Genomic DNA, 26,458 nt, shown 5'->3' on the forward strand with positions numbered 1-26,458 from the left:
TCTATAATCACATATTCAAAGCTGCTTCCTTCTGGTAAACTCAATCTGGTTCCAAATTTATCCTTTAAATAAGCTTTCAATTGATGGTATGCAAACACTGTACTGTGAGTTATTCCATATTTGTACTTCAACTGTTCAAATGTTAATAAATTATTTCCCAAAAAACAATTTTCTATTCTTTTGATTCCTTTTCTCTCCCATTCTCTAAAGGAAAGATGATCCATTGTAAAAGGGATTAGTGGATTTTGCTTCAACAACAATTTTGGTATTTGGTAATTCGTTTTTTTCCTTTCTACGTAGATCTTCTTCCATATATTAAATAAATGATGCAATATTGGTGAGCTTTTATATTGCACCAGCTTTTCATCCAACTTATAAAGTATATATTCCGGCACCTTCTCCCCTATTTTATCTAGTTCTATCTTAGTCCAGTCTAGTTTATCTCTCAACTGGTAAAAATCTGATAAATACCTTAATTGAGCGGCTCTATAATAATTTCTCAAGTTTGGTAACTGCAAAGTACCCTGGTAATACCTCTCTGTTAATTTATCTAACGTTATCCTCGGTTTCCCCCCTTTCGACAAGAATTTCCTTATTATTCTCTTTAGTCCATCAAAGAATTTTTCTGTTAAGGGAATTGGTAACATTTGAAATAAATATTGTATCCTTGGGAAGACATAAATTTTAATGCAGTTCACCCTCCCTATCAACGTTAGCGGTAGATCTTCCTAATGTTCTAAGTCTTCCTGCACTTTATTTATTAGTGGTTGATAATTTAGTTTGTACAAGTGGCTTAAGTTATTGTCTAACCTTATTCCTAGGTATCGGATTGCTTGTGCTTGCCATTTAAATAGTGATTCTTTTTTAAGTTCTGAGTAATCCACATTATTCATTGGCATCATTTCACTTTTATTTGCCTTGACCTTGTACCCCAATATTTCTCCATATTCCTTCAATTTCTTATGTAATTCTATGATTCTGTTAGGTATACTATGATGTCATCTGCAAATAAACTGATTTTATACTCCTTCTCCTTTATTTTCATCCCTTTTATTTTGTTTTCTATTCTTATCAGCTCTGCCAATGGTTCTTTTGCTAAGGCGAACAATGAGGGGGATAATGGACATCCCTGCCTAGTTGATCTACTTAATTTGAATTGGTTCGATACATATCCATTTACTACTACCTTTGCCAATGGTCCATTATACAATGCTTTAATCCAATTAATATATTTTTCTGGCAGATAGAACTTCTGTAATACCTTAAATAAGTAGTTCCATTCTACCCTGTCAAAGGCTTTTTCTGCGTCTAAGGCAATTATTGGTTTCTTATTTTCTTGAGCTGCATGAATTAGATTAATAAGTTTACAGACATTGTACGCTGTTTGTCTTTTCTTAATAAATCCAGTTTGATCTTGTTTAACTATTTTTGGTACACAGTTGGCCAATCTGTTTGCTAATAATTTCTCTATTATCTTAAAATCTGAATTAAGTTGAGATATTGGTCTATATGTCTATATGGTGTTAATGGATCCTTCCTCTTCTTTGGTATTACTGTAATTATTGCTGTCTTACATGAGTCTAGCAAGTTTTGTGTTTCTTTTACCTGATTCATTACTTCCAGGAGAGGAGGAATTAATAACTCTTTAAATGTTTTATAAAATTCTATTGGAAATCCATCCTCTCCTGGTGTTTTATTGTTCAGCAGCTTTTTTAATACATCCCGTACTTCCTCTATTTCAAATGGTTTTATCAGTTTGTTTTGTTCCTCTTCTTGCAATTTTGGCAGATCAATTTTAGCTAAAAACTCTTCTATTTTATCATCTTTCCTCTCATTTTCAGTTTGGTATAATTGTTCATAAAATTATTTAAAGTTTTCATTAATTTCTGTTGGGTTATATGTGATTTGTTTGTCCTTTTTCCTTGATGCCAATGCAGTTCTTTTAGCTTGTTCTCCTTTAAGTTGCCAGGCCAATATTTTGTGTTTTTCTCCCAATTCATAATACTTTTGCTTTGTTTTCATTATGTTCTTCTCCACCTTGTACGTTTGTAATGTTTCGTATTTTATTTTTTTGTCCGTCAATTCTCTCTTTTTCTTTATATTGTCCCTTCTCACTAGTTCCTTTTCTATACTTACTATCTCCCTTTCCAACTGCTCCATTTCCCGATTGTTATCCTTCTTCATCTTAGTTACATAACGTATTATCTGCCCTCTAATGAAGGCTTTCATTGCGTCCCATAGTATAAATTTATCTTTCACTGATTCTGTGTTTATTTCAAAATATGTTTTAATTTGGTGTTCAATAAACTCTCTAAATTCCTGCCTTTTAAGTAGCATGGAGTTTAATCTCCATCTACATTTTCTTAGTGGGATGTCCTCCAGTTCTATTGCTAATAACAGGGGTGAGTGATCTGAAAGTAGTCTTGCTTTATACTCAGTTTTCCTAACTCTTCCTTGAATATGGGCCGACAACAAAAACATATCAATCCTTGAGTATGTTTTATGCCTACTCGAATAATATGAATATTCCTTCTCTTTTGGGTGCTGTCTCCTCCATATATCCATAAGTTTCATTTCCTGTATTGATTTAACCATAAATTTGGCTACTTTATTCTTTTTGCTTGTCTTTTATCCAGTTTTATCCAACAATGGATCCAAATTAAGGTTAAAATCCCCTCCTGCATAAACTTTTGAACAAATTCAAATTCCAAAATTCTGAGTATATCTGACAACTTATCATTATTTACCACGTGACTTCTCCGTGCCACGGTCTGTTTGAAGGCAGTTTGCTGTTCTAAGAGGGTCATGTGGTTTTCTCTGAGAGAGAGAGAGAGAGAGAGAGAGAGAATTCAATTCTACAGTTTATCAGCAGCAGCTGGGTCAGGAAACAGGAACAGGAAAAGCTGGCGTTTGTGGAAAAACCCCATTTTAAAGACAGATTCTGAGTTCCTAATTCAGTCTGGTCAAAGCCCTTCTGGTCCATACAAGAGGAGATGGTTGACTGCATAATGTTTCACTCGAAATAACCTGAAAAGATCATCATCTGGAAAACTCTGATGAGGAAAGTTTCTTCGGCAAGACACTTACGTGGCTGATCGGAAGGAACGAGTTTGTGTCCAACGAGCACCAAATCTCTCTCTGAAAACTCACAAGAACCTTCCTGAGTGGTAACCATTTACCTTTCAAACACCAAAGCCTGGTGAAATTCACATTTGTTAAATTTTGTGCACAGAATAAGAATTGCTTGATACCAGTGAACTTGAAGGAGTGAGAAGTGAGATTGGACTGTAAATCAAAGAACTTTTCTGAACTTACTATGACAGAATAGAGATATACTTTTGGGAGATACATTGGGGCACCAGGGGTTTTAGTATAGGTCACATACAAACCCTTTAAAACAGATGTTATTTAAAATACTGGAGCTCTGCTCATGCTAGACATGTTGGGGTGAACAGTCTTTGCAAAAGCTTTGGAGAGTGCCCAAGAGACTCCTCTAATGGATTGTTTCCAAAAAGGCAACAGATTAAAGAACTTGTCAGAGTCGCAGACTGTCTGCAGAGGAACTTGCTGTTCTAGGAGAATTATGTGGTTTTGCAAGCAGAGAGAGTCAAACAGGCTTTTTCTCTGTGGGGGGGGAGAGAGAGAGAGAGAGACAGACAGAGATCAATTCTACAGTTTTACAGTTAGCAGCAGCAACTGGTACAGGACAATCTGGCAAGCTTGTGAAAACCCCATTTGGAAGGCAGGTTGTGAGTGCTTAGTTCAACCTGGTTAAAGCCCTTGTGGTTCATCCAAGAGGAGAGGACTGGCTGTCTAATATTTCACTTGGAGTAAGAGAAACAAAAAGGCAATCTGTGGTGACCTGAAAGAAAGAGGTTATCATCTGGAGAACCCTGAGTGAGCAGGTTTCTTCAGCAAGACACTGAAATGGCTGATTAAAAAAAGGAATCAGTTGTGGGTACAACAAATCTCTCTCTAAAAACTGATAAGAACCTTCCTGAGCGGTAACCATTTACCTTTCAAGCACCAAAACCTGTGAACTTTATAAATGTTAAATTCTGTTTACAGTATAAGAATTGCCTACAACCAGTGAACTTGGAGGAATGAGAAGTGAGATTGGACTGTGAATCTAAGAACTTTTCTGAACTTACACATACATTACATACACGTGCGCTTAGAATTAGAAGGGGGTAAAGTTAGGTTGATAATTCAAAGTTTGATCATGTTTTCACGTTTAAAGATAATTAAGAGCAACCTTTGTTTAAGTAACCATTTGTTGGTGAATTTCTATTGCTGCTAGGTTTTGGGGTCCTCCGGGCTTATAACAACATCCTTATTAACAGGTAAGTTTAATTTTGTGGTTCTGGTTTTTTGGTTGTACTTTGTCATTCTGAAAAGGAATATTTGATAATTCCCATCAGAGCTGCATGCAGAGTCGTTACTGTATCTTGTAATTGTACGCCTTAATATATGTTTTGTATATTATTGATCAGTTACTCTCATAACTAAAATATAAAGGTGGAAAAAACTGATTTTTTTTGCTGGATTTTAAATTCTCCCATCTACTGGGAATCTACCACAAATCTTTTCAACCATGACAGATATCTAAAAGCAAAATACAACAAAGGATGTGGGCAAAAGGATAACTGATTTATTTGTATTTACTATCTTTTCAATTTAGTTGTTTTTTTTAATATATTGTTTTTGTAGTTGTTCGGCTGCAACACGTAAGAATTTTGGTGCAAATGTACATTTGTGGTGGCCCGCAATTGCGGACATCAGGTCGGCACATTGTGCGACTGCAGACGTGGACAGAAATCACTAAAGCAACTCCCAGGGCAACGAACCGGCGGGGGTAGAAGCTGGGGCAGCATCAGACCAACAGCCCTAAAATGGCATTGGTCAAGCTGCCCAGCTAACTCAGCAGAAACAGCTGGGGAAGAAGGGCTTTCATATGCAGGAACGTTCCCGCCCGCTATTGTTATTCATATGGATAACTCAGTCAATCAGCAAAAACGGCGAGAACTTGAACAGTATAAAAGCAGCCTTTCCAGCCCTAGGAGTGAGCTTAACCTGCCACACTGTGTGTGTTTCTTTGTAGCGGTCGGCTATACATTGTCTCTTCTCTTCTCTTCGGCTTGGCTTCGCAGATGAAGATTTATGGAGGGGTAATGTCCACGTCAGCTGCAGGCTCGTTTGTGGCTGACAAGTCCGATGCGGGACAGGCAGGCACGGTTGCAGCGGTTGCAAGGGAAAATTGGTTGGTTGGGTGTTGGATTTTTCCTCCTTTGTCTTTTGTCAGTGAGGTGGGCTCTGCGGTCTTCTTCAAAGGAGGTTGCTGCCCGCCGAACTGTGAGGCGCCAAGATGCACGGTTTGAGGCGATATCAGCCCACTGGCAGTGGTCAATGTGGCAGGCACCAAGAGATTTCTTTAGGCAGTCCTTGTACCTCTTCTTTGGTGCACCTGTCTCGGTGGCCAGTGGAGAGCTCGCCATATAACACGATCTTGGGAAGGTGATGGTCCTCCATTCTGGAGACGTGACCAACCCAGCGCAGTTGGATCTTCAGCAGCGTGGATTCGAGTACTTCGATGTTGGAGATGAAGTCGCTCCAATGAATGTTGAGGATGGAGTGGAGACAACGCTGGTGGAAGCGTTCTAAGAGCCGTAGGTGATGCCGGTAGAGGACCCATGATTCGGAGTGTGGGTATGTACAATTTGAACAATAAACAATATCATTACCAAGAGTGTGGATGGGTGATCAGGTGTGGTCAAACTGAATGAAAGAGCAGATTCAAAGGGCTCAAAGGACTACTGTTGTTTTTTAATTTAAATTTTATTTTATTTTTCAAATTTACAAATCCTACAATTCCAAAGTTCAATTATCTACATTTTACCCCAATATATCCTCTAATTGTGAGAAGTGTACAATTCATACTTTATATCATATGTTCTGGCTACTCCCCTCCCTTTGTAACTCCTGGAAAGAGTTATTTACCACATTATCTTTAATTCTTGATATAATTCTGTCTCCGAGCCCTTTTATTGCTATTTTTGGAATGAGTGGACCAATGGACTTTATTTTGACCCCATCTCAATCTCATGTGGTTGATTTTGCTTCCCTGATTGCTAGAAGGCTCATTTTGCTGCTGTGGAAAGATGTTGTCCCTTCCATGCAGACACAGTCGTTATTGGATTTGATGGCATCCCTCTCTCCAGAGAAAATTAGGTGTTCAACTACTAAAACAAGTATTTTTTTCCTCTCTTTGGGTTTTTTTAAATTATTTTCAAAATTTAACGATCAATTATTTTTGGTCTTTATTAATTTTCTTTCCTTTTCCATATCATTTTTTCTAAACTGTTTTGAAATTAATAGTTGATATCTGACTTTGATAGTAATTGGTCATATAATAGATTGGGGTTAGAAATTTAGTTAGATTAATGATAGAATTTTTTTTCTTTTCCTTTTCTTATCAATAACATGATCTGTAGTGGGTCGGCTCAACCCCACACACATGACAGGCTGAAATGCCATAGCAAACAGCCAGAGCAGCAGGGCACAGGGGAGCGCTGGATCTTTGCTCCGACGGGGAGCCAGGGGAACCCGGCCAGGCCTCACAGCACCATTATGACATCAGTCCCGAAAACTTGTCGCCTCCCCTAAAAAGGAACGCGTGTGGTTTGAATAAACGGCAGTTACTGGTTTACTTGCTTGGTGTGGACAACATTTATTTCAGCAACTCGGTCTTTGGCAGTGCTACAGATCATCATATCTTGCTAACTATCATATATTGCTAACTATCTGTAATTTTAATTTTCTGTTACCTGAACATTATATCATATGCATCTGTGTATCTGATATTATTTTTTTCAAAAACCAATAAAAAGATTGAAAAAGAAATTTACAGATCCAGTAAGATAACAGGCCCTTCAGGCCCGTGGGAGCAAAGATGCAGCACTCCCACAGAGTCCAGCTACCAATTGACTGCTGTCGGCTCCGAACGGGCCAATGGGGGCTTTTATTTGAAAATCATGATTACATTTTAGTGTGACCATGTAGAAATTAAAGCGCTTGTTATACAGTGTTCTCCCATTTCAAGGCACCATAATGTTTAGGACAATTCGCTTCACAGGTGTTTGTGAGTACTCAGATATGTTCATTGGTGCAGGTACAAAAGAGCTAGGCTTGCTTCTAAGCTTTTGATCAAACACCTGTGAAGGCAAATGTCCCAGACATTATGGTGCTCTAAAATGGGGGAACTATATTTAAAAAGTGCTGTAATTTCCCCATGGTCAATCCAAAATGTATACAAATAACCTTGAATAAAATCTTTAATTACTAATTGTCTGTTAAAATTGCATATATACATTGCCCAAACTCAGAATTACCAACAATTTGGAACATCATTAAGAAGAAAGAGCCTACTGGTGAGCTCAGTAATCACAAAGGGACAAGTAGGCTAAGGAAGACCTGCACTACTGATGACAGAATTTTCTTCATGATGAAGAAAAATCCCTAAATGTATGTCCGACAGATCAAAAACACTCTTCAGGAGGCATGTGTGGATATCTCTGATCCTCATGTTGAAAATGGCAACTATAGACACTAAAGGTGATCAAAAGCTCAGAAGCAAGCCTAGCTCTCTTATACCTGCACCAATGAAGCAATTAAAGATACCTGAGTAACCACAAACACCTGTTAAGCCAAATGTCCTAAAAATTATTTCAGGACTCGGGAGAGCTGTGAGTGTCGGGAACCAGCTGGAGATGAGTGCAGTTTAAAGGGAATCAGAGGGAAACGGAACAGTGATTGGTGGGAGGAGTAATAAAGATAAGGGCAGTGACAAATAAAAGAGGGTAGCTCAAGCTGAGTGGCCAGTGTTCAGTGTGTGAGTGGACCAGTGGGACTTAGAGGCTTTGGCTCACAAGGCTTCACCAAGCAAAGACAGAGGACAACCTTGATTCCAGTGAGGCAAGGCCAGATAAGATATTTGTATTTAAATTAGGAAGAGTTAATGGAGACAGCTTGGGCAGAGGAATGTTCTGATTGCAGGATGTGGGAAATCTGGGACAGCCAAATTGTTCCTGAAGACTACATCTACAAGAGGTGCAACCAGCTGCAGCTCCTGTAGATTGAATTATGGAACTGGAGCTGGAGTTGGATGAACTCTGGATCATTCGGGAGTCAGAGAGAGTGATAGAGAGGAGCTTCAGGGATACAGTCACCCCCAAAAGTCAGGAGGCAGGTAACTGGGTGACTGTTAGGAGAGAGAATGGGGATAAGAAAAGAGTGCAGCACACCCCCGTGGCCGTTCCCCTCAACAAAAATTATACTGTTTTGGGTACTGTTGGGGGGAGGCATGATATATCAGGGGAAAGTTGTAGTGGTCTTGTTTCTTGCACAGAGGCTGCTCCTTGGCTTAGAAGGAAAGAGGGGAAAGGAAGAGAGCTATGGTGACAAGTGGATAGGAGGTTCTGTGAATGAGATTGAGGCCCCTGGATGGCATGTTGCCTCCCAGCTGCCAGAATCAAAGATATGTCTGATTGAGTTCACAGCATTCTGGAGGGGGAGGGTGAGCAGCCGGATGTCATGGTCCACGTGGGACCAATAACATGAATAGTGATGAGGTCCTGAAGAGGGAATATAGGGAGTTAGGTAATAAGTTAAAAAGCAGGACCTCAAGGGTGGTAATCTTGGGATTGTTGTCTGTGCCATGCACATGAGAGGGTAGGATTATGAAGTTGTGGCAGATGAATGAGTGGCTGAAGAATTGGGGCAGGGGGTAAGATTTGTGGATCACTAACTCTTCTGGGGAAGGTCTGACGTGTACAAAAAGGATGGTCTGCACCTGAACTGAAAAGGGACCAATATCCTGGTGGGCAGGTTTGCTAGAGCTGTTGGGGAGGGTTTCAACTAGATTGGCAGGTAGGTGGGAACCAGAATGTGAGCAGAGAATAGGGTATAAATCAAAAGGATGATACTATGTGTTCTGAGTTTGTGAGGAAGAACAGGCAGGAAACAAAACCTAAATGGAGCCAGTTAGAGGATTTGAAATCTGCCTATTTCAACACAAGGAGTATTAGGAATAAATGGGATGAACTTTGCGCATGGATCAGTATGTGGAATTATGATGTTGTGGCCATTACAGAGATTTGGCTGGAAGAAGGGCAGGGTTAGCTGATGCAGGGACCGGGGTTTAAAAAGGAATAGGATGGGAGGTGGAAAAGGGGGAGGAGTAGCATTACTGGTCAGGGATAGCATCACAGCTATAGAAAGGTAGGATGCTACAGAGGAAATGCCCACTAAGTCGGATTAAGGAGAATCCCAAGTTCTATGCGTACGTGAAGAACAGAAGGATGATGAGAATGAAGGTGAGGCCACTAAAGGTGTGGGTGGAAGTCAAAAATAGGAAGGGAGCTATCACTGTGCTGGGAGTAGTCTATAGGCCCCCAAATAGTCCTTGGGATACCAAGGAGCAGATAAGCAGGAAGATTTTGGATTGGTGCAGGAAATATAGGGTTGTCATTATGGGAAGATTTCAACTATCCTAATATTGACTGGCACCTCCTTACTGCAAGAGGGATAGAGAGAGCTGAATTTGTCAGGTGTGTCCAAGAAGTTTTCCTGACACAGCATGTGGACCAGCCAATGGGAGGAGGGGCCATACTGGATCTAATCCTGGATTATGAACCTGGTCAGGTAGCGGACCTCTCAGTGGGGGAACATTTTGGTGAGAGTGACCACAACTCCCTGAGTTTTAGCATAGCCATGGAAAAGGATAAAAGTTGACAAAATTGGATGAAGGGCTAATTATAATGGAATGAGGCAGGAACTAAAGTAAAATGTAAGCAGATGATCAAAGGAGAAACCACAGAACTAATGTGGAGGAAATTTATGTTGGGTTCAAGATATGTTTGTCCCACTGGGACAAAGAAAAGATGGGACAGTTGATGAAACAGGTGAAATAGCCCGTCAAAAGGAAGAAGGAATTATATATTAGATATAAGAAGCAGGAAACAGGAAAGCCTCATAAGTATAAGGTAGCCAGGAAAGAGCTTAAGAAAGGATTTAGGAGAGCTTGAAGGGAGCATGAGAAAGCCTTGGCATGTAGGATTAAGGAGAATCCCAAGTTCTATGCATACGTGAAGAACAGAAGGATGATGAGAATGAAGGTGAGGCCACTAAAGGATAAAGAAGCCAACATGTGCCTGGAGGCAGAGGAGGTTGGGGAGGTCCTAAATGAATACTTGGATTCAGTATTCATAAAAGAAAAGGATTTTGATCAGGGTGAGGTCAGAATAGAGCAGGCTTGTGTGTTCAACAGTGTTGAAATTAAGGAAGAGGAGGTGTTGGATCTTAAAAACAATAAGACTGATGTCCCCGGGGCTGGTTGCGATATATTCCAGGTTGCTATGCGAAGTGAGGAAAGAGATAACTGGGGCAGTAACAATGAACTTTGAGCCCCCTTTGAAAGCAGGGGAGGTACTGGTGGATTGGAGAAAGGCAAATGTAGTCCTCTTGTCTAAAAGAGGTAATAAAGAGAATCCTGGGAGTTATAGACCGGTGAGTCTTATTTCAGTGGTGTGCAAACTATTGGAGAGGATTCTTTAGGATAGGATCTATGAGCATTTGAAGAAGTACTGTCTATTCAAGGATAGCCAGCATGGTTTTGTGAAATTATGGTCATGCCTCAAGAGCCTAATTGAGTTTTTTGAGAAGGTAACAAAAGAAATTGATGAGGGTAAGGCCATAGATGTGATCAACATGGATTTTAGTAAGGCATTTGACAAGGTTCCCCCATAAGAGACTTGTTCTGAAAGTCTGAGGCATGGGAATCCATGGAACAATGGGTGTGTGGATAAAAAAATTGGTTTGCAGGTAGAAAGCAGAGAGTAGTTGTGGAAAAAGAATTCTTCCTGGAGGTCAGTGTTTAGTGAAATACAGCAAGGATCTGTTCTTGGACCCCTGGTCTTTGATTTTTATAAACGATCTGAAGAGGTGGATGGGTCTAAGTCTGCAGATGATATGATGGTTGGAGGAGTTGTGGATGGAGCTGAAGGTCATTGAAGGTAACAAAAGGATATAGACAGGATGCAGAGTTGGGCGGAAAAGTGGCAGATGGAGTTCAATCTAGATAAGTATGAGGTGGTGCATTTTGGAAGGACAAACCAGAAGGTCAAGTACAGGGTTTATGGTCGGTTACTTAAGAGTGTAGATGAACAGAGGGACCTTGGGGTCCAAATCCATACATCTCTCAAGATTGCAGCACAAGTTAATAGTTAAGAAGGCCCATGGGATGCTGGGTTTCATTAATAAGGGGATTGAGTTCAAGAGTAGAGAGGTCATGTGCAAATCTACAAATCTCTGGTGAGACCACACTTAGAGTATTGTTTGCAGTTCTGGTCACCTCATAACAGGAAGGACATGTAGCTATGGAAAGGGTGCAGAATAGATTTACCAGGATGTTACCTGGGTTGGTAAACAAGTCTTATGAAGCAATTTAGCAGAGCTGGAACATTTTTCTTTGGAGCGTAAAAGGATGAGAGGAGACAATAGAGGTCTACAAGATTATGAGAGGCAGAGATAGGGTGGACAGCCAGTGCCTGTTTCCCAGGGCAGGAATACCAAACACCAGAGGACGTGAGTACAAAGTGAAGGGAAGGATGTTTAGGGGAGACAACAGGGGTAAGGTTGTTTTTTTTTTAATGTAGAGTTCTGGATGCCTGGAATGTCTTGCCAGGGATGGTGGTGAAGGCTGAAATATTAGAGGCATTTAAGAGACTCCAAGACAGGCACATGGATGGAGTAAAATAGAAGGATAAGGGGTAGGGAGAATTTAGTATTTTTTAAGGAATATATGGGTTGGCACAACATCAAGGAGGCAAAGGGCCTGTAGTATGCTGTAGTGTTCTATGAAATGAGCAGAGTATGTATAAAAAGTGCTGTAATTTCTGCATGGTCAAAACATATACAAATAACCTTGAATAAAATCTGGAATGTGCACTTTAATTACATGGATACTGTTTGATTATAAATTTAAAACTGTGGAGCATGGACAAATAAAGGAAAAATGTGTCTTTGTCCTAAACATTATGGAGGGCACTTTACATAACGATCCAAAATAAATATATATAAGAATAATTTACACGTTTCTAAGATTGTTCAACAGTCTCACTGCCTGCTGGAAAACACTGTTTCCCAGCTGGCAGTTCTGGTTTTTATGTTCTTGTACCTCTTCCTTGAAGTGCTCTGGCACCACTTCACAAGCTTTTCAATTTCCTCTCTGTTGCCAATGAGGTTAATTACTATTTCATCATCCACAAATTTGATGATTCTGTTGGAGCTGAACCTGGCAGTACAGTTGTAAGTTAGCAATGTGAAAAGTAGTGGGATGAGCACACTACCATGAGGTGCGCCAGTGCTCTGTGTGATAGGCTGGGTAGACTTTGGTCTTTCAATTAAGTCGTCCAGCATCCAGTTGCAAAGAAGGATACTCTATGCCAGTGAGGACAATTTATCCACCAGCCTCTGAAGTATGATTGAGTTGAAACCCGAGTTGAAGTCAATAAACAACATCCTGGCACATGAGGACAAAAATCAGCACCACCAAAGCATTGGCCATCCGGCTGGAACAACAGTTCACATACAAAACTTCCATGGAAATAATCAAAGCCTTGCAGTTCCAAACCACCAACATGGCTCAAGTCCTCTGCATCATCCCCCCCAATGAAAACAAGTCAAGAGGCCACTGTGCTCCAAGGATAGCGTGAGACCAGGTTGGCTCACAAGCACCAATAAACCAGGACATCGAATGCACGCAGTCAGAGAGCTGAAATTTCAAATGCTCTGTGAAAAAATGGTCATCCCACCTGCCATCCTAAGAGGAGCCCCTAGCCTTCATGGTCTGCTGCCAAGCATAAATGCTACCCCAAACAAACAGTACATAGGAATTATTTGGCTTCAGGATGACAGCACCCAGTTGGCAGTAGAACATGAGGGGTGTGGGCTTGGGGGGGTGGGGGGGGGTGCTCAGTGAACCGCCATTGGGCACTAGTGTGGGAAAATACCCCCTCCCCCCACCGAGAAAGAGATTCCTGGAAAAGGGCCCCACAGCAGTGAAGGTTTCAGCGGCCAAGGGATTTACACAAAGCTGCAGGCTGCTGGAGACCGATTTGTGGGAACCAGGTATCAGGATCAGGATTTACGAGAGGACCGATGGTGAGCAGGGTTCCCGAAAGGTCTTGATAGTTAACAAGAAGTTCCTGATCATGTGGAAGATTTGGAACCAGGAGCTGGGGTTCACTTCTGGAACTGTCAGGAGGCTGTGCATCTCTGCAGAGTTTGGGGGAGCGCAGGAAGTGAATCCATGGACACATGGTTTCTCTGAAGGGAATCTCTTTTGCTTTTCTTTCTCTTGGATAGTGGCACCTTTATGTGTATCTATGGCAAGCAGCAGTTGACAAATTTTATGTATTTATGTACATGACAGTAACAGAATCTGGAATGTTAAACACATTGTTTGATGTCACAAGGTCTGGTCAGGTGGTCAGCGACTAAACCCGTTCCCCCACCAGGCTTGCCTGGTGTGGAGGGTGGCTGGACATCATGCAGGATAAAAACACAAGATGTCAACGGGCAGACGAACCCTCTTGTAGGGTCAAAGACCATCAAGCAAACATGTGCTGTGAAAAGTGGAAAAGACATCCCTTACATTGTAGCTTGGTCTGGCCATTCACTGCAACAGAACTTCCCCTAGCCGTTGGATCTGAGACTGCCCATCAAGAATCGGCCTGTACAGCCACTCCAGGACACACATATCAAACCCCACAAACTGACTAAAAGAAACCATCATCGTTGTATGTGATAGATAGCCAGAAGAAGATGGTATCAATACAGGCAAGCACATTACGAGTGCTGATATGGAAACATTCTTAATATTGGAGATCGACACTGCAATTATTCAATTGTCTATGGCCATCTGAATTGTGAATATATTTCACAATGTAGCACACAAGACTGCTGCATTACTTAGAATTTCTCGTCCAATACCTGACTTTAAAAGCAGAGGATTAAAATTGCCACCCATCAAAATTTAATCCATAAAATGCCTGGTGTTTGCAACAAGGCAGCAACTTACGAGTTCTTCTAAACTTAATTTCTTGTTTCTATTTGGATATCCAATAATTGGATTTGAAGAACCAACAAGTTGTCAGAGATTCTATCAAACTTCTACAAGAAAACTGAGGAAAGTATACTGACAAGTTACATCAATTCAAGTGCCCAGAAACACAGAATGTTGCAGAAAGTAGTGAACAGAGCCAGATCCATACAGGCTCTGACCTCCCATCCATTCCAAGCATTCACATGAGGTGTTGCCTCAAAAAAGCAGCCATCATAATAGAGGAGCCCCAGCACTCCAGTCACTACCTCTTCTCACTAACATCTTCAAGCAGAAGATACAGAAGTCTGAAGACCAGCACCTCGATGTTCAAGAACAGATTTCCCCCCCCCCCAACAGCTATCAGGCTTTTGAACCTCCCCCTTCTATTCTAATGATAATCTATCCAGCACCACAAAAAGGTCTTTTTGCACTTCAGAAACCCCAATTTTTTTTAACAGTACTGTAATTATGTGTATATTTATTATCTTTTATTTTTATTATCTCTTTCCATACAGTAATTTACTATCTACTATTGGAGCTTTTTTTTATACAAAGTACTTGTTTGGAAACAGCAAGCAAGAATTTTAGTGCATATGTACTCGTACATTGTACTTACGTGTACGATAATAAACATGATCATTAACAGCATGGTCAATTATGTCCTCTATCACTTTACTAATAATTGAGGGCAAAATTATTGCATTAATTAACAAGATTGGATTTGTCCTATTTTCTGAGAAAGGAACATGTCTTGGCATCTTGCCAAAAATAAGAAAAATTACACATGTCAGTTTGATTGGAGGCACAGTTGGTTGTGAAGCATGGGGCTTCAGTACTACAAGTTCTACAGCCAGGAGATTGTCTCTTGGCTTTTGATTTGTCCTATTTTCAGTAGGAGAGATCAAGTTGAGTGAAACAAATTGGCTCAAAGATGGCTTTTGTGATGATGTGAAGTTGAGGATCAAGTCCAGAGAAAAGGCTCTCCAGAAGCTAAATAATTCCTGGATTACCTCATCAAAGGACAAGTATAACACTTGAAATGGAATCAATAAGAAGCATGCTAACTGCACGGGCAGAAATTCAGCCAGTTCTTCTTTCTGGCGAAACAGAGAGTCGTGTCAGCCTGAAATTGTCCACGGGCCACGGATGTGGCCATTGACAATATCACTCAATTGTTGAACATTGAATGCAGAGATACTGCATATTGTCAATGATAAAAAGTACATATCAAATAAATTTTCCCCTGGCTCTGCTCCAAAGTAAGCAATCTTCACTTATCCAGACTTTCCTCACAGCTAGTATTTTCTTGTCATGACATGTACATTTTTGTTTTGCATTCTCTCTCTCATGCAATCACAACCTTCTTGAACTGGAACTATATGCAAACCCAAGGCTTTGGCTTATCAAAGGCTCTCATGAGCTCCAAAACCTATTGGTCTTCTTGAGAAGATGCTCTTCTTGGTTAATACCTCTGCTCTTATATGCTCTGCCTCAGAAAGCATTGGAAACCTTTCAAACCATTTTATGGACCGAACCTATATCTTTATGGATCCGTGGTCACATATATCAAAGTTTCTCTGTAGTTCTTCCATTCTTCTCAATTTCCTGATTTTTCACTGTTTATTAGTTGGTTGTATCTATTGATTATTATTCTACTCATCTAACTGAAGCCCTTTCCTCTTCAGTTCAACAATATGGTCAATTTTTGTATCTTCTAAAATTTCTTTATCATACATGCAAAACTAAATCATAAATACAGCTAAATTTTAAGTTTTAATTTGTTAAAAAATTATAGCACCAGTGACCACAGTTCGAAGCCAGTACTGTCTATAAGGAATTTGTGTCCCCATGACCTGTGTGGGGTTTCTTCAGGTGTTCCAGATTTTTCCATCTTCCAAAATACACAGGGTATGTAATTAGGGGGGGGGGGGGGGTTTCAATGGCCAGAATTGGTTTCTCCCATGTTGTAAATACATTAAATTATGTTTTTTTTAATTAAATACAGCTAAAAGGAACTGATAATTGAGTAATGAGGAACTAGAGTGGTAACAGCTTTCAAAAAACTAAACACCCATCAACCTTCCCCCGTTGCCTCCTGTCATTGAATCAATTTGACATTTCCTTTTGCTTCCTTTGTAGCTTTAATTTTTTTTGACCAGCCCACATTTATTTATGTCATCAAAAGCCTGGCTGAAATTCATGGACACAACATCAAATGAATTGCCTTGATCAACCCTCGTCATTTCCAGATTGAATCAATTTATGTAGTCAGACATGGCACTACATGAACAAATCTATGTTGACTGTTCCCAATTAATCAGAGCCCTTCTAAATAAAGGTTTACAATATTCCTTAAAGTCGATTCCATTAATATGTCAGCCCTGAAGTTAAACTAATTTCCAGTATTTACTTTGCTTTTTCCTTCCTTCAGTTTTAAACAATACAAACAAGTAGTTCTGTGACATCTCTTTTTTCCCGCCTATTTAGTGATGGCCGTTGCTGAGTTACATACTCACCATGAGACCGGCACGTCATGCTTGGTGAACAGGGAAAAGGGCAACTTTTAAATCAGTTCTTTGTAAATGAGTTTTGTGTTGTAGACAATTTCCAGATGCACTGGCACCTGGTAGGCTCTCCAACATACACACACAGCTGATGACAAACTCTAGGCTGCCTCTGTGGCTACCAAGTGCTGACAGGTTGACAGGTAAATATATACCTTCAGACCAGAGCACCAGCTTCGCCAACTCTCAGAGTTGCAAAATAAACACAACACTGCAATCGACTTTTGCAAGAGCTGTCTCAAAGCCAAGCAGGTCATCTTTAACACCATACTATTTTTGAGGTCAAGGTACACACACTCACACTCGATTCATTTGAACAAGCATTCACCTTCAGGCAAATACAAGGGCTCTGCATATTGCATTAATTGTTTCCAAAATAAGTTTACCCGAAGAGATACCACACCAAGGACACAAGAAAATAGAAGAAGAAATTGGCCATTCAGCCCCTTAAACCTGTTTCATTGTTCAAATACGATAAGTACTGAAATGTGTAAAATTAAGTTATTTTTTACTGCGCCTGTTTCCTATAATCCTCAATTTTTCCAGCATTTGAATATTTTATTAATTTTAAATATATCGAGGATTTGGTCTACACCAGTGGTTCTCAACCTATACCATAGGTGTTTTGTGATTAATAAGAGATTGCTTAAGGTGGTATGTGAGTGGGAAGGGAAGGTTGAGAATCAATGCTCTTGACCCAATTGTTACTAAAATATTTTGCTTGAAAAAAAATGTCATTGGCCCAATTTCCTTTGGAGTTATGAAAACGTGCACATAACGAGCGAATTAGGTATGATTAAAATGGTGGTTTTCAAACTTTTTCTTTCCACCCACATACTAGTTTGAGCAATCCCTTACTAATCACAGAGCACCTATGGCATAGGAAATACTTAAAGTGGTATGTGAGTAGAAAGAAAAAGGTTGAGAACCACTCTGGACGACCTTTGGAGACAGGAAATTCAAGTGATTATGATGCTCAGGGAGAAGCTCCCATGGAGCTTAGTTTTAAAGGACTGGCCCCTGATTTGTTGCCATGAATCCCTTGTTCATGTCTCTTCCACCTGGAAATTTCCCAACATCTCCCTTGTTAACCAAACACACTCTGCCGGAGGAGCTCCGCAGGTCAAGCAGAATAAGTAGGAGAAGCTCCATCAAAATTGGGAATATTGTCTAGTCAAGCTCCTTTTGGATCTTGTGTGTTTGAATAAGATCAACCCTCATTAGAAACTCCAGGGAATACAAACCCAATAATCTAGCATCTCTTGCTTGGACAACTAGTGAAATAAACAATACCCAAGGTGCTGGAATAACTCAACTTACATGAAGCTGTAACAGGCAGTCAACATTTTGGGCCTGAGCCCTTCAACAGGAGTGTCAAAAATGCAGCAGATGCAAAAATAAGAAGGTGGGAGGAAAGTGGACTGGGGAGGGAACACAGCCCTGATGGTGATAGGAGGAGAGGAGACTGGTGAGAAGGGGAAGAAGATAAGCGAGCTGAGAGGTGATAGGTTAAGGGGGCAAGGAGCTGAGAACAAGGGTCTCTGACAGGAGAAAAGAAGGGAAGGGGTAATGAGCTGGAGGAAGGAAGACGTAGATGACAGGCAAGAGAAAGAAAAGGAAAAGTGTCAGAAATATGAGGAAAAGCGAGGGGGGGGAAGAAAAAAGATGTTGGGGGAGGGGGTTACTAGAAATTGAAGATCGATATTGATATCATCAGGTTAGAGATTGCCAAGGCAAAATATCATGCGTTGTTTCTCCAATTTACGTGTGATCTCAACCTGGCAGTGAAATTAATTCTTCATAAAATAGTTCAGATTTAATAATTTAATTTAACTCCATCCAGACTACTAAATGTAATCCTTGGGAAGAAAGAGAATCATAATTTTTCCTTCCCAGTTTCCAGAAGCAATGAAGAGGAAAATTAATTGCTCTGTCAAAAAGAAAATGGCAGCGCTGTCTGAGTTACTGTAATAGCAGTACTACCGCTGGTGCAGTTCTGGGAGAGCGAGGAGCAGAGACACAGTGTTGCTTTGCAGGATCCTAGCTTGTTAGAAGAGCCAATAGTGTTTTTTTTTTAAAACATTCTACAACCACGGAGGTGTGTGCCCAAGATGTTCTGGGCAGCAAACCACTGGGAAGGTTTCAGCAATTCTGACTGGTGAAATAACAACGTATTGGTAAGCATTGTAGTCATTTACTGACCAACGTAAGAAAATAACTTTCTTATAAGTCATTTTAGTTCTGATACTTCACATTTTGCAATCAAGAATTTTTTTTTTTTGGCATTGGAATTACTTTTAGCCAAAGAAAAAAAACATTGCAATTTTAAACTTCATTTTTATTACGTATCCACAATATGCCTTGGAGTGGGACAGTACGAGCCAGCACCCCACAAACAATTCATTGAGGATACTTTGACTTCATGGCATTCTGGGACATCTTCATATCATTGGTGAAGGGTCCCAAATGTAATTCCTTGCTCCTCTCAGTACAGGTTTTAAATTGTATATAATTAGTCGTTTCATCAGATGATTTTTGATTTTTAAAAATTCTACTTTTCCTGTGTCTACCATAAATTTTGTTTGAGGTGTTAATTTAAAAATTGGTGCTGTTGCTTTAGCTCTTGAGCAGCTGTCCATCAAAGAACTATAAAAACTTATCAGCTGCCAAAATAGCTGCCAACTGTTAAATTGTTGCAAGTTTTCAAGATGAATTATAATTAAGGAAGGGATTGTGATTCCAAAAAGCTTTTGATCATCAACAAGCTTCGAAGTATAATGAACCAAATAACCCAGACGGTGACCTAAAGCTGGATCCCAGTCTCCTAGACAGTTTCCCCTTTCTGGTCCTGAATTTCGTGCAGAAGGCAGCTTCTCCTCTGACATCTCCACCTCCTTTAGGGAACACATCTGTTCTCCTGCCCTCCCTTTTAGCACCTCATTGAGACTGCTCCCTCCCTCATGTCCTTGTTCATCTTTCAATCACCTTGAAGACACCCCTCTTTTCAGAATATCCCCACATCCAAGCTCCGGAGATGCATGTTTATCTTTATCTTCTCCTTTCTCACTATTCAGGGAGCCTAACAAATCCCACAAGCAAAACCTTGGCCTCTTTTAATGTATGCTGTGCATGCTTTACAGCGGGTAATAAGCAAAGAATAGACACACATTTAGCTAGGTACTCCTATTCAGTCCATAGAGTTAATGCCAAGCTTCTAGTTACCTGTGACTTTATTTCTCAGCACCATTTCCACTCGAAGTTCTCTGCGGATCAAAATGAGTCATCTACTGTTGGTAAGGAACTTTAGTCTTCCTGATTCAAAGTTGTTCAGCAATTTTGCATCAGAACCTTTGCTGAGAACCTCTGCCTAATTTGTAGGACTAAACTTCCACAGCTGACCGTTTCAATTCCCTCAACCATTCCTACGGTAACATGTCTGCCTCGGCCTCATCCATTGTCAGGGTGAAGCCAAATGTAAACTTGAGGCACACACATCATATTCTTCCCGAATAGCCTTATACCCAAAGACATGATCATTCAGTTTTCTAATTTTAGGTAACCTCCATCTGATATAATTGCTTTCATATCTTTACCTACTTCTGCATTTAATATGCTTTTCCTTGAACTTTTCTTCCTTCGCACTCCTAATGGTTTATCCTACCTCTCTTCATTTTTCACACCTTCTGTCGTATCACCTACAAGCCCAACCCTCGTTTCTTTCCCACTTTATATCTGTCATTGTACCTTTTAATCGTAGTCTTGTTAAAGAGCTTCAACTCTAAACAATTAACAGACCATCTGGATCCATGGATGCCATCTGACCACCTGAGTTCCTCCAGCAATTCTTTGTCTGCTCACTGTTCTTTTTAAACAGGAGCCACCAGTAAGATTCTGAGAATTCCATCTAAGTTCTTTCTAGGCCCGCATTTTGTAATTTTTATGTTGTAATATCATCCTTTTCTTTTACTTTATATCATCAACACTGTTTTCATTTCATTCCTCCTTATTTCTGTCCCTCACAGGCCCTCTTCATCTTGGCACCAGACCCTGCCTAAAATCTGTTATTTAACTTTTGAAGGCATTGATTTGCTAACCCAGCTTCCCTCTCCACAGGAGGTACTGACCTGCTGTGTATTTCCAGCACAACCTGCTTTAACTACCGTCTTTCAGAACAACTCCACAATGTCTTTTTGGTGCATTATAATGATATGGGATCCTCACCGACTTAAAGCATGTACATAATGTTGATAATAAAGGATCCTCGCTGGTGATAAGTAATACAAGGGATGTTGAAGTTAAGCAATCCTCACTGACGATAAGGGATATTTATAATAAGAACATGAGAAATAGGAGCAGGAGTAGGCCATCTGGCCCATCGTGCCTGCTCTGCTATTCAATGAGATCATGGCTGATCTAATGATAGGCTCATTTGCACCTACCTGCATTTACCCCATTTCCCTTAATTCCCCTACTTTGTAAAAATCTATTCAACTTTGTCTTAAATATATTCACTGAGGTAGCCTCCACTGCACCGAATTCCATAGACTAACCACTCTCTGGGAAAAGCAGTTGCTCCTCATCTCCCTCCTAAATCTATTACCATGGATCTTGAAGCTAAGTCCCTATTTCTAGTCTCTCCCACCAGTGGGAGTAACTTGGCTACCTCTATCTTATTTATCTACGCCTTTCACAATTTTATGCATTTCTATAAGATCCCCTCCCAATCTTCTAAATTCAAGAGAGTACAGCCCCAGATGAGTCAATCTCTCCTCATACGCTAACCCCCTCATCTCTAGAATCAACCTGGTAAAACCTCCTCTGGATGCCTCCAAAGCCTTCCTCAAGTAAGGAGACCAGAAATGCATATATAGCATCACCAGTACTTTGTACAGTTACAGCATAAACTCCTTACTCCTAAGCAGCAATGAAAGCCAACATTCCATGTCAGCCTGCTGCACCTCCAAACCAACCTTTTGCGATTCATCCACAAGCACCTTCAAGCCCCTCTGCACAGCAGGATGCTGCAATCGCTTGTTATTTAAATAATAATCTGATCTTCCTCTTTGACAATATGGGGTATTTACAAGAAGGGATCCTCACTGACGACCTGCTTGTCCAGTAATTATTCAGGAGTGTCCAGAAGCCACAATCAGGTACAATCAACAGATTTTTTTAAAAATTCAACTGATTAAAATGCTTGTTTACACACTTTGCTCTTTTCTTTTATTCCCAGACTCACCCAAAAGATCCCACAAAAAAAATCACAATGCAACACTGCTCCTGGAACAAGTCTTTTGGGTGCTCTAGACTAAAATGCTTGACTCTCATTCTTTGAAAAATTCCCTATTTCCAGGTATAATCGCTTCAAATACCAATGATTCATGTATCGGAAGATTCTAAGGGTCAAAAGGATATTAGTCAGTTGTGGTCTACACCTGGAATGTGGCCATGGACCAAAAGATTCAGCTGACCACTGAGAAAATGGAGCATTTTCTGTGACTGAACATGATCTCTGAAAAACTCCCATCACTCAGATCCAGCAGCTACAGGAACCTGGACAGTTACACCTTACACAATGAACTTGTCCTATCGTACAGGAAAAAATCCAGGGCTCGTTGAACTCAGTATTGCTGATCCTCCCATAAACATGCATCAGTTCTTGTGCCTTCTGAGAGCTGTGTGTGTACCCCTTCCCTCACTAGGTCCTCCACCCAAATTAGTCTCAGCCCTCCTCCTTTTTGGCTTTCTTGTGCACTTCCCCAATCCCGTTTTGAAAATCACAACCAGAGATGACTCTGCCTTTTCTTTCTCAACCTCGCCACCTCTATTTCTCTCTCCTCCATCCCTTCTTAAATCGATCTCACTGCCAAGCTTTTGGTCACCTAATAACCCCATCTAGTCAAAACTTGTTTAATAGTTCTCTGCAGAAATGGACCTGAGAAACTCAGCAGGTCACACTGCAGGCCATAGGAAGTAAATGGAAACCAACATTTCAGGCCTAGACCCTTATATATATAGGCAGAATCCAGAATAAAAAGGATAGGGTGAGCAGAAAAAACATCAGAGGAGAGAGAAAGGGAAAGGAGAACAGGCTAACAGGTAAGAACAGGTGGGGTGGTGTAAGTCCTATTGTCAGGCCCCGAAAATATGCCACGTAAATGCAAGCCATTTTTATGGATCTAATTCAGCAATGTTTCCTTTTCCTGGCTTTGCTGCTCAACAACTAATGGAAAATCCATTAGGAAAAGAACTTTCCTGTTTTATTTTAACATTCCCTTCTGAAAAGCATTCTTGCCACACTGCATACCCACTCTTATGACCTCTGTGTGACAAACTACAACAATCCAAAGGTGAGAAGTAAGACTTTGGATCGAGGCTGTTCTTTTGACAAGCATGGAAGATTTTTATCAAATAGATCCTTTTCCACATCTCAATGCACCAATTTTTTAAAATCGGTTTGGTGTTTCCCAAGATCAGTAACACTGGGTGACTCAACTGCATATAAACTCTGTAACTCAGGGAATCTGTAACATTTAAAGCTGATCAAAACGTGAACTTAAAATCAAGATGACTTTAATGATCACATCAATTGCTGATATTTTTCTGCTAATTTTTAGAAGCATTTTTTGTTACCTCTGATCAACTTTGATGACCCTTGGAGGCAAATCATAGCTAACTTTGTAATGTGAAAATGGAAACAGGTTTTCAAACGGCACTACGAACATTTCAGGCCTGAGACCTTCGTCAAGGTGTGAGCGTTTGAATAAAATGGAGGAGGAGATGAAGGAGCAGGGGTCAGAGCACAAGCTAACTGGAAAGAGGCCATAGGTGGATACAGGTGGGAAGGTGGCTCTCTGATAGGTGAGAGAAGGGAAGAGAAAAAAGCTGAGAAGTGGTACAGGGAATGTAGCCCTTTGATAGGAGATGGAAATGAAGGGAAGGGCATGGGGAGCCTGCAAAGGAGACAGAGGAATAAGGAAGGAGAGAGACTTAGTGGAGGTGTTTAACAGAAATTTGAGAAGTTAATGTTAATGCTGACTGGTTGGAGAGTGCCCAAATGGAATACAAGGTATTATTATTCTGACTTCAGGGATAGCTCAGTTTGGCAGTGCATGAGGCCATGGCTAGACACGTCGATGTGGGAATGGTGTATGGAAATAAAGTGGTTCGTCACTGAGTGATCCTTGCCACTGCAGTGGAAAGAGCAAAGGTGCTCAACAAAATAATCTCCCAGTCTGCATCCAATCTCACTGATGTAGAGAAAGCCACATCAGGAGCACTCGATGTATCAGCTCCCATCGACCCACACAACTCCAGTCTACCCAAGCAGTTGGATTGAATCTTACTCCAAGTCCACATGGTTGCTGGTATGCAACAACCAACCAGTTAAAAGAAACCATATCCAATATGAAGTTGAGGCCCAGAAACAGCAGGACTTTCACAGACAACCCATCAGTACTAGACTTAAAGCCTACTCCACTTTTATAGCCTGGCAGTGCTGATATTGACATTACCACAAGCAAGGCATGACAGGCAGGATTTGACCAGCTCAAAACACAAGGTGTAGGTGCATATTTTTCTGAAAAACTGCAAGGGGAATGTCTTTAAGAATGAGCTTGTTTTGTGTCTCAGCAACTTTACTGTGAGATAAATGAGCATCTTATGACAATCTTGATCACTCTGATGCAGAAAGAGGACGCTATGGCTTTTAGCACATAACTCAAAGAGTCACAAACAAGGCCAAGCAGGATTCTGCTTTGACCTTGGAAAAGGCCTAGGCTGAATCTCATAGAGAGACAAACTGGTCCTTGAGAGACTTCAAAGTTCGAGTCAAAAAGGACACATTCCTTTCAAAGAGTACAACTGAAAAAGGATTATAGAATATAGGTGCAAGAGATGGCCATTCAGCCCTTCAAGCCTGTACTGTTCAATATGATCATGGTTGATCACATGACCTCAATACCCTAGTCTTACTTTCTCTTCAGACCCCTTGATCTCTTTAGTCATAAGAACTACGATACTCAAGGTATGGCCTCAGCGAGGGCCTACACAACTGCACACAGAAATGCTGGAGGAATGCAGGCAGTCTTGCATCATCATTAGGAAATAAAGACGTATTACCAATATTTTGGGCCCGAGCCTTTCTTCGAGGAATAAGCAAAGCACAGAACACACTGAAGGCCATGTTTGAACCCACATCACTGGAATTGTCAGCCATTTTGAATTTCAAAATTGAAACACAGTTCATCTACATACACAAAAAGAAAGCCAAGTAAGCAAGTAACATTTGAGCTGTCATACCACAAAACAACATTCATACACACATCCTGCTTCTTCACAGTGCTGCTCTAACCTGAGTCGAATGCCGAGACAGATTTTGTTCTGACTGTGTTGTGCCCAGTCCACCACTATTCACTCTTGCTGCTCTACTTACCCTCCTGAGACTTGAGGGTTCTGGAACAAGTCTTTCCTTTGGTAGTAGAATTCCTGCCTTGGAATCAGAAGTACATGTTCCCAACCAATGGGTTTGGATGGGATGATCTCATGAAAGCCTCCACCGTACCCAAAGACTAACCATCACACAGGCTGATCTCAAGCTGTTTACAGCCATGAATACAATGTCCATTCACCAGCGTCCAGCTCTCCAAGGGAAGAGGCTAAAGATACGAAAACAACATCTGCTGCTTGTCAAACCACCCCAATTCCATCAAGATGCTTCTATTTTTAGTCTCCAGGTTCCTAGATGTGCAAATTTAGCTTATTTTCTCTCTCCATGTTCAGGCTACTCCTGCAGAATGCCTGAGTGAACCTTGCCTTTTGAGGCACTTCACAAACCGTTCATTCGGATCCATTCAGTCCTTTACTCCTGCAGTGAGATCCAATTCCTGGTCAATTCCAGGCACAAAGCCCCTTCCTTTGGGACTAATTTCTAATCATCTTATCAAAGTCAACCAGAGCCCTCTTCAAAACTCGTCTTCATGGTAAACTGAGTTAAAACCAGCTGCGACTGACTTACTCACAAAAAAGTACACTACAACACGGTTGAACAGCAAGGTTAGTGCAATGCTATGACAGCACCACCAACTCGGGTTCGCATCTGCCACTGTCATTTAGGAGTTTGCCTGTCCTCCATGTGTCCACATGGGTTTCCTCCCACGTTCCAAAGATGTACAGAATTAGTCAGTTAAATGGTCACAAGAGTGAAACTGGGTTTGTGGGTCAGAAGGGCCTGTTACCATGCTGTATTTCTTCATTAAATTAAAAATTAAATACAATGCATGGAATTCAATGAGAATAACTGAAAATCCTGGGTGATACTGAAAACTTAACATGCTGTGAAGAAATGTACATAAATAAGACAACATAAAGAAAACAAATGTCAACATTTTTAAAGCCTATGGATAGACAGATAAAGGAATTCACCAAGAAAAACAAACAAAGCCTCAAAGCAACACGGGAAAAGACATTGAACAAAAAATTTGCTGGTCTTTGTTGTTCAATTTTGTGGCTCTTCAGAGAGCAAACCCAACAACTTTCCATCAAATCCTTCAACACTTCTGTTTGACAAGAATATATCAAATAATTAACTAGAATTCAAATCCAAGCATAGGATAGTTTGCAATTAAATGTAATGACCTTACGCCGCTTCTACAAGTTATACAGCAGTGGCAGAGCAAATAAAACCAACTAACCTGCAAGTTGTTTAGATATAGGAGGAAACTAGAGCATCTGG

General features: G+C 40.6%; 1 protein-coding gene and 1 long non-coding RNA gene across 9 annotated transcripts in view; one reads left to right on the forward strand and one right to left on the reverse strand.

Moving 5' to 3' along the window:
* The window catches only part of cabin1 (calcineurin binding protein 1), a 570,396-nt gene that overhangs the window by 147,323 nt on the left and 396,615 nt on the right, over nt 1–26,458 (reverse strand). The window contains exon 32 of one of the 7 annotated variants that reach the window (XM_069933021.1): nt 2,748–2,817. The exons of the other annotated variants lie outside the window; for them this stretch is intronic. Within the exon in view, the coding sequence (XP_069789122.1) occupies nt 2,748–2,817 (70 nt within the window). The remainder of the gene's footprint in view (nt 1–2,747; nt 2,818–26,458) is intronic. 7 annotated transcript variants of the gene reach the window in all.
* The window catches only part of LOC138761233 (uncharacterized), a 58,096-nt gene that overhangs the window by 30,047 nt on the left and 1,591 nt on the right, over nt 1–26,458 (forward strand). The gene's annotated exons all lie outside the window — the stretch shown is intronic.

The sequence above is a fragment of the Narcine bancroftii genome, chromosome 4 (genome assembly GCF_036971445.1).
Source record: "Narcine bancroftii isolate sNarBan1 chromosome 4, sNarBan1.hap1, whole genome shotgun sequence".
Classification (NCBI taxonomy): Eukaryota; Metazoa; Chordata; class Chondrichthyes; order Torpediniformes; family Narcinidae; genus Narcine; species Narcine bancroftii.